The 9494-nt window shown below is 33.7% G+C and overlaps 1 protein-coding gene across 1 annotated transcript in view; it reads right to left on the reverse strand.

Annotated features, from left to right (window-relative positions):
• Positions 1 to 2251: 2251 nt before the first annotated feature.
• The window catches only part of LOC111377660 (MMS19 nucleotide excision repair protein homolog), a 15929-nt gene continuing 8686 nt past the window's right edge, over positions 2252 to 9494 (reverse strand). The window contains exons 12-23 of the mRNA XM_023000784.1: positions 9352 to 9455; positions 8568 to 8642; positions 8153 to 8279; positions 6801 to 6943; positions 5801 to 6690; positions 4982 to 5057; positions 4758 to 4869; positions 3860 to 3936; positions 3136 to 3216; positions 2752 to 2831; positions 2581 to 2646; positions 2252 to 2483 (exon numbers count right to left, since the gene is read on the reverse strand). Coding sequence (XP_022856552.1) covers positions 2613 to 2646; positions 2752 to 2831; positions 3136 to 3216; positions 3860 to 3936; positions 4758 to 4869; positions 4982 to 5057; positions 5801 to 6690; positions 6801 to 6943; positions 8153 to 8279; positions 8568 to 8642; positions 9352 to 9455 — 1799 coding nt within the window. The 3' untranslated portion in view covers positions 2252 to 2483; positions 2581 to 2612. The remainder of the gene's footprint in view (positions 2484 to 2580; positions 2647 to 2751; positions 2832 to 3135; positions 3217 to 3859; positions 3937 to 4757; positions 4870 to 4981; positions 5058 to 5800; positions 6691 to 6800; positions 6944 to 8152; positions 8280 to 8567; positions 8643 to 9351; positions 9456 to 9494) is intronic.

A 9494-nucleotide genomic window follows, 5' to 3' on the forward strand; every position in this document is an offset into this window, starting at 1 on the left:
AAAAAAAATACCCAAAAAAGTGCACCCCCACCCCATTTGTGACTTATGAGTACCATGTGGGAAAAAGTGTCAAACCCTCCCCCAACCAGATAGCTTGATTACCCATATAAACCATGTCGTTGGTTTAGTGGGATTTTGAGCATTTATCTTTATAAATCAAGTTTAAAAGTGTTCGTAAAAATGGCATAAATCCTACTTAAGCCTTCATTTTAATGAAATTTTAGGGAAAAATGTATTTTCGAATAGTAATTTTTTAAGAATGTGTGATTGAAAAAGAAAAAAAAAAATCGAATTTACGTGTAATATTATTTTATTGAATATTGTGTGGTTAAAATGAAAGAGAAAAATGAATTAAAATAAAAATTGAGCTCAATCAAGACTATTTGAGAAGAGATCGCTTGAGCAAAGTCACGTGAAGACCGCATAAATTGATAAAAATTTACCATCGTATATGTTAGTTCGAAAAGGGTGAACGGTAACAATCAATTTGAATTTCACGTAGCTTATGAAATGCCTACTTTGCGAATTTATCGGTATTAATCATTCTCTCCTTCGAGTCGGTTTCAAGCATAAGTTTATACCTAAAGTGTTTATGGTAAATTTTATTGGTGGTCACCCAACTTTGAACAAGTCTCAATTGGGTCCTCCAACTCTAAAAAGTCTATCAAGTTTTTAAATTTAGAGCATTTATAATTGACACTTAATTTACAAACAACATCTTATGCATAGAGTAGTTTAAATTTAGAGAGTATAATTTTCTATAAACTCTAACAATGCTCTCTATTTTAGTTCTTCATCTTGTTTTTCTTAAGAATTATTTATTGGTTTCTCCTCAACTTTTATTTAAGATAAACTTTTTATATGCCAATGTGAATCAATTCAAACGTGATTTGAATAATTTAAGTGGAATATTGAATGCAATTTTATAAAGTAAAAATAGATTGTCAAACTCACTTTTTATTTTTAAAAGTTAAAATAGATAGTTATTTTTAAACGTTAACTCTTTAAAATAGAAAACACTTATATTCAAAAAAAACTTTATTTTAAATTCAATCACTCTATTAAATGTATTAATGCAATTGATTAGATTTTACATCATCGAATCTCATTAAAACTAGACCAAATGACAAAAATGCACAAAGGCCGAAACTACAATATAATGATTTTAACATGTAACTGAGGTTAAGGTTAAAATCTTTACATGTTCAAATCTAACTCAAATGCCAAGAGTAAGCCCCCGTTTGGCACCCATTTTCTAGAAATGAAAATGAGTGAAATAATATTTTTTTTAAAAATGAGTGATTAAAAAAGAAAGAAAAATTTTCAATTTATAATATTATTTTATAAAAATTGTATGGTTAAAAGTAGGAGAGAGAAAAATTAAATGTATAATGAAATTTAACGAGAGCCAAACAAGAGCTAAAGCCTTATCAACTGATGACCTGAGTTTGCGGGATTAAAATCCTCCTCTTTCAAAGAACAAGAAAATACAAGAACGACATTCGATATTTTTTTTTTTTTTTTTTTTTTTAATATGTTGAGAAAATCATGCACCCTTACACATCATTTAGTTAAGAATAATGCTACCTAGCCAAATATGATTATAAATAAAAATAACAACAAAAATGCATTTCACAAAATGTGTTAATAACAATGAACAATTATTAATTATATATGAAAATTAATATTTGACTTCGATTGAATTAATAAACTATTTATAAGTTTGTATTCAAACTTTACACATCATTTAATAACAACAAATACATTATCATAATCCAGTGATGTAAAGAACAAGAGTGAAGTTAACTCACGCCTTGCTTGTAGTCGTAATGTGGGGGTTTCGAATCCTGAGACATGAAATTAGACTCCTTGTAGGCGCAGTGTACTAACAGCTCTTGCTCCCTGGCTTGCTGAAGCACATCCCGCAATTTATTTCCCTCACAAAACTCTAGGGACGGAGCGGTGGGAACCCTCAAGGATGGGATTCAACCTTTTTTTTTTTTTTTTTAATACACATTATCATCTATACTGGTGGTGCTAAACACTTAGGTTACGGAAAAAAATTCTATGGTTGATTCATAGCTTTTGATGATGTGGCACCTTCATGGTCCACGGAGATCCTATGAAATTCAATCCGATTTTAATCCAACATCCAATTTCTATGCGATCCCAGGAAAATCCCATCAATTGCAGTATTAAATAAATTAAAACAAAATTAGAGTTTAGCGACTTTATTAATATTCTTTAAAAATAAATAAATAAAATTGAACTCTCTTTCAAAGAAGAAATAATTTTCCTTGTTAATAAATTACACAATTAACGTCTCTCAGAATTATTCAATAACTTCTCAATCAGAATAAAAACATGCTTCGAGGGGGAGCCATTATATATACACGGATTAAGAAATGGGCACAGTTGGTGGAACCACTGCTCCATACATGCTTTCAAGGTCTCATCACAAGCCCTTATCTAACGATGAATTGCTGCAAAAGAACGCACACTCAAGTTCATGCTATAATCATCGAATTTAAAAGCAAATCTAAAATGTCATTTATATAATAAGCGCGAAGAACCTCTTACCATCCCAGCCTGGAAAATTCTTCCTGATATTTTTAGAAGTGCAGACTTCTTGATGCAATCGAGGCCCTATTGACAAGGAAACAGACATCAATATTGATGAACAGATTTTGTATTCTGGATTACTTCATCGAATAGAAGTCAAACCATCGGTAAAATAAGAGATAATGTTACCAAGCTTGACGACATCTGACAGCTTCTTGACGAACAACCCACTTTGGGTCATCAAGTGCTTTTAACATAGCTCGCAAAACCTAAACATGAAGGTAAAAACTTAAACTTGGACAAAACTTGCAGAACTTTTACTTTCAGAGAACTGCAAAATTTGATGGCATAACTTGAAGGTATGAACTTTTAAATGTAACGAGGAAGAGGGTGGAATTGAGAAAATAGAATAGCAGCCTTAATCAAGTAAGTTGACTCAATCATGTGGAATGAAGCAATGGGAATAGTTATTATTTATATAGGACCAAGAATATTTACATTTTCCCTTCAAGTTAGAAAGTTGCTCATAATTGATCGTTCTAAATTGGAATCAAATAATAATAATAATCATACCAGTGTTCTCAAGGGATATATCCTTGTATAGGGTAGTTCAGATATTGCGGCAAGGCACTGTACTGCTGTCTCTCGAATTACCTAAAAAAGTTGAGGAACATTACCCCAGAATTTAAATCTGACATTCATCATACAATCAATACATTCCTGATGTTTCGTTGAAATAGCAAAAAATAATGATCAGAGGGGGGAAAATCACTATATTTAAAAGTGAAAAAAGTATAGGTTACATTTTCAAAACTAACTATTTGAAGAGCCTTGAAGTTTACAAAAAATTCCTTATCAAGTGAAACAAACAGGTTCTCAGGCTAGTAGATTACGTCTCCAAATCTAACAAAGACAAGTTATCAGTCCCAGCTCTCAACTACTTGTTTATGAGATGAGCAAATATTAGCTCTGCAACGACACTGGAGATTTGGCACATACCCATTTAAACCATTCCAGTTATTAAAACTAATTTAGCAAGGCACTGGAATATTGAAGAAAAGTTAAATGCGGGATCTGGCATACTCATTTTTCTTCCTACTCTGTACCAATTCAAAGTTGAAGAAAGAACTTAAATGAATGCATGTGGCAGCTTAAGCTTTTCAATGTGAATCAAGTTAGCTACCCTTCCTTTATACATATTCAGAGGCCATTAGTGATATAATAATCTTTTTGCTTTCCACTGGTAGAGAGGGAAAGGGAGGAAATTATCAGGGAAAAATTTGAAGAATACTCATACCATCATGTGTGGGTAGGTTGTAAGCTCAATAAGCTGGTTGACAATGCTATGTGCATTTTCTGCAACCGCATCTTGTCCTGCAACAGCAATTTAGTGGAAAATTAGACTAATGGAGGAGAGAGGCATATTTTCCAAAACCTACCAAATGATGGAGAAAAATATGCCTCCGTATCTATAACATTGGAAGTGACAATCGAAATTTGTGATGGCAAAATTAAATCAAATGATAAAGAACGTATACAAGGCATTTACCAACAGTCATTCTTGGCTAATACACTTTCAACCGAGACACCATTTCAATTCCTCATAGGTAAAAGGAATTATTTACAGATAATTACATTTGGTTGGGGTTATAGCTTGTCTATACTGACTATCTGAAAATGGAGTTTACCCTAACAAGAAGCTTCAGGCCAAAATTACAATTTTCTAACTTTCCCAAAGAAAAGAAAGTAATTGAATATCATCTCAACCAGCTCAAAGAAAAGATTTCTAAAGTCATCTGATCATTATTTGTTCAAGTCCTAGCCAGAAATCATTGCATGCATCTCATTAGCAAGAACTTCCAAAAAAAAAATAAATAAATAAATAAATTATTTTTCACATAATTTCATTTGCTCTGTTCGTTTCTTTTCATTTGTCTCCCTCTACATTTGGTGATGATGGAGAGGATGGTGTGATATTGAGAGTCTCTACCATTCATATTTTGTTGCACTAACAGCATCAGCTTGAATCCCCAACCATGCAATGATACTTGAGTTTTACAAATGAATTAGATTAGAATTTGTTCCCATGGAGATAGGATTCTTCACAATACATAGAAGCATGCATATTGTACTAATTTTTTCTTCTGAAAAGTATCAAAAAAGAGATCAAAATAAACCTCAATCTGAAATCTCACCATTTTTGTCCACCAATATTCCAGATATGACTAGTAAGACACTGTAGATTATTTCTTTATTCATAATATCCTCGACCATCATGGACAGGCAATCTAATAGTAGAGGGATCAGCTGCATTTAGAAGCCATATGTTGGAATAGACATCATGAGTAGAGATATAAGGAGCTAATAATACGAGAATGTTTTGACTTTCTGCATTGAAGCAATGAAGAACCGAGCTAACCTTCTTGGCTTCGCTCAAGATAGCTGTCAAGGGAGTATCAGACACCACATATGCAATGGCTCGACATAGCATAGATCTGAAAGAGATGCTTGATTGATAAGGCATCGAAAGGAGAATATGGAAATTCGGAAGTTCATTTATCCATTGATTTAAAAAGATATAGGCCTGGACAAACAGCCATCACAGGGTACTGGGGAAGGTCATTTATTGAAAACTCTCAAGATTACCACATATTACTTACATGAGCGGTCAAAGAAGAACACTTTGATTAAAAACCCAAATAGAATCCAAAAGAAAAGAAGACATTTTCTAGGATAGAGGAGAATTAAAGAGAGAGAGCACAGATCTAAAAGACAGACAGCAAAATTTTGGTTTTTCAGATAAATATGCAAATGGCCACATTATAAAATAGGGAAGGAACTATTGATAAGAAAATGTTAAAAACACTTGGACAGCCTACTTTAAACAAGAACGCAAAGCTTCCACTTCAACAATGGTTATTACAGGGCACATGAACCAACTCAGGCGAACCAGTGATAATTACGAACCACAACACATGATATATAACAAACCACAACAGCATACTGTTCACAGAATACATAAAGTTAATCTAAACAAAAACCTGGAGCACATAGAGCTTTCCAATGATGCCAGGAAGCCACGGGCTCTTTATACACCCGCATGTAAAGACTTTGGGCAGAATGAACAGAAAGTAAATATACAGATACAGGACATTCATGAATACCAAGGCATGCTGAATTTGAAAATCCTAATGAATTTATAAACATGCAAATATTTTAGAGACGCATTCACATTCACCTGATAGATGGTGAATCATATTTTAGCATCAAAGTAGATAAAATGGGCATCACGGTGTTGGAGAATCTTTGCTTATAGAGCGGTCGTATAGTTGCATGATATCTTTTATTCAAACACGATTCAGAGTCGCTCATAATAATATGAAATGCATCTGCAGCAGATTTCATCAGCTGATGATGCAAGTCTTCATCATTACAAACTAAACTTGGATGCTTCGAATTTGGCAGGGACCCACGGTCCCCATCCGAGATCATGCAATTTAACAAAGTCATCGTTATATCTTTCACCTTTTCGTGACCCCTCATAAGTAATCCTTTTCCTATCCATGCTAATCCAATAGTAGCATGAATCTTGTCTGACTCTGGGCTCAAGGAGCATAATCTTAAACTGCTCAAGTCAATCTCACTACTACCTCTTTCATAGGTGCTACCATTATAGGAAGTCCATATGCAACTATGAAATATCATATCCACGGCTTCATCCAGACACAAATTTTTGGACAAAGGTGTTCCAGTGATTTTCAGAGGCAGTTTGTTAACCAAAGAACCCAACGCCTGAGCCGAAGGAACATGTCCATTGAGGAGAGTTGTTATGAAAAACTGCAAAATAAATTTTCCGTTTTGGATATATGTTTGAGGACGCAAGGCTATTACTATAGAAGCAAATAACGAAGTAATCCATTCATCTCTTATTGCAAAACTGTCCAACTTGTGAATTTGCTGCAACCCTTCCGCTTCTGATGGAGTATTACCAGATATTGATTCCATCCACTGCAAACAATTGCTTGACAAAAGTACCCCCAGAGCTTTATTAATAATTTTCTCCTGGCTTCCTTCTGAGCAGCTTCCAACAGCTTGCTTCATTGCCATCATTGTTGCATCAAGAAGTTCCTGATTACATGCCAAGTCATGAGCACAAATAATAATGTAAGTAATACAAAGCAATGAACCATCATTTGTTGCCAAAGTTGGTCAAATATGATGAAGCCCGTAACACTTACATTTTCCAGGGAATCCAGGTTGAAAGACCTATTATTTTCAATCTTGTCCCAAATACTAAGTGCAAAGTTTAGTGGAATTTCCTCGGAACCTCCAGATTTATGAAACCTGGGTCCATGAAACAAATGCTTCTGAATAAGTTGAAAATAAGATCAAACCGTGAAATATTATGGCAACTAAACAATCAAAAAATGAGCTAGCGTGATTGAAAACAGAAGGATATATTTAAGAGACAATATGAGATACAACTCCTCAGGTTTGATATCACACTAATCTCCTATATTTCTAGTTTCAAGTATCAATATTCATACATCTAAAATGAGATTGTTATAATGTCCTTGTAAAGAAAAGTTAAAATTTTCACCATTAGTTGCAATCTAGTTTGTTCCCTTTAATAATAAGTTCGTACTTAAAGACTTTGACCATACACAATTCCGAATATGCATACATCGAAACTTAAAATTAATTGAAGAATTTGGTAATAAATGATTTTAAGTTTTTTTAATTAATTATAAATCATTATACATAATTCAAAAACTAATAATTGCAAACTTATACACACATACACACAAAAAATTTAGCTAATAGATAGTATACATTAGTTAATTAATATGTTATACACCTTCAATGTGCTAAATTAAATACTATGCCCCTGTTTAGTGGATATTAAAATTAGATTTTTAGTATATTTTGATAAAAGTTGATAAAATGTGTAGTTGAAAAATTGTGAATCTCATAAATTGTATGATTAAAATTAGTTATTGACTTTTATTTAGATTAAAATCTGAATTTTAATTTTTACCAAACGGGGGCTATATATGTATATAAACATATGTATTCTGGAAATTAATACAACTCACAAACAAAATAAGTAAATTATATGATTAAATTTAGATTATATCATGTGAGCTTCGCATATAACGTGTCAATTTGAGCTCAAATAGTTTGCTTTGAAAAATTAACTACAACTAATTGTTAAAATTTCAACTTTCACAAGAGAAATTTAGGTATATCAACCTCATTTTACGGCTCAAAAAGTGGTGGTGAATATATAAATCAAAACTAGAAATAGAAAATGTTAGTGTAATGTGTAATGTGTAATGTTTTAAGTGTGAAGGTATTTCTGATATTGTGTCTATATTTAATTACCCTTCTTGTTGCCCCCAGAGTATTATTTCAAATAATCAATTAAGCATAGTTTCAGAATTATGAGATTGGGGAAGTCCTATATTGCCTGAGGCGAGTGAATTAGAAAAATAAATACTTAAGTTTAGGGAAATAATGAGTCTCTTAAACTTAGAGTTCCAGTTCTGATCACAGCTTATATATTAGTCCTTTTGTGGTTTTCAGTTACTCTCCCCAGCAGTTGCAGGTAGAGAAGGGTCTTCAAGCAATAGACTCTTACAGAAAAGCTGACATGAGAATGTCACATTCAGAGATTTGGATGAACCTAAATTCAGATTTATGAGGTTAGGATAGTACTACATTCATTAATGGGTGCAGTTTAGAAAGTTCACGAGTTTAGGCATAAAGTTGAATGGCTTAAGCCAAGTGTTCCAAGTTAGATCACATCTTTTGTATTGGTCCTTTTGGGTATTCAGTTAATCCCCCTTTGCAGCAAGCCAGTTTGGGCTACTTATTGGCAGGCAGGCTCTTCTAGCAATAGGCTCAGCTCATTTCCCCCGAGTACTCAAAATTATGAAAGTTGGTAAGTGGCTCAATTGGTAAGCAAGGGCATGCAAGTCTAATAGTATCAATTAGTATTATACTAGGTCATACCCACCACCATCCACATATGGATGACGTTTATTTCCTGTGTCTATGAAATTAGGAAGTCGAGGGCACTGGTAAGTATATCATATATTACACATCTGATGAAATAGTATAGGTCTCTCTCCAGGTCATGTCTAGAGGAAAGGTACGATGAGAAAAAGTATCAAAACGAAAATTTATATTTTATCAGTGAAACAAAAAATAAATTAACACTTTCCAATCAAGCTGCGACCTTGAAAATAAGGAACATATTTGAGCATAGTTACTCAGTTTGGAAAAATGTAATAACTTAAGAAGATACAAAAGCCAAGAAAGATTGCTCGAAGAGATATCCACAAGCTTTGGACTGGATTGCTATAATATGGCTTAATACTAAATATTTCCTTCAGGCTAAGAAGCCTACAAGATTCCTTCTTGCGATGTTTTATTTGATGCACAGATCGCGTAATGAAACCGATGCCCAACTTTTTTACAGTACATTGCTAAGTGCAGGAGAATTATGGAGAAAGTTGTTTCAGACTCTAGGGGAGAATATAGTAGATCTTCATTCCTTGGTGCATTTTTAGGGACAGGAGAGAGAGGTTTTCTTATTTGTAGAGAAGTGTTTCCCCTAGATTTCCCATCTCCTTAGTTTAGTAGAAATTTGTTAGGATCTAATAGTTATTCAATCACCTCAAGCCGGGGCTTTTGGGAGAGATGGTTAGGTCCCCCATCAATTGGTATCAAAGCAAACCCACGTCATAGGTTCGAATCCTAGAAGGGGCGACCCAAGCGAAGTACTGAACAACAGTAGCCAAAGAAGGGGCCAGTCGGGTAAAGCGAAGGTCGTCTTGGAGTGGACTGCCGTGGATGTCGGATTTGGGACCAAGGGGTATTGTTAGGATCTAATAGTTGTGGAATTCAATTACCCTCAAGCCTGGGCT

This window comes from Olea europaea, unplaced genomic scaffold (genome assembly GCF_002742605.1).
Source record: "Olea europaea var. sylvestris unplaced genomic scaffold, O_europaea_v1 scaffold1701, whole genome shotgun sequence".
Lineage (NCBI taxonomy): Eukaryota > Viridiplantae > Streptophyta > Magnoliopsida > Lamiales > Oleaceae > Olea > Olea europaea.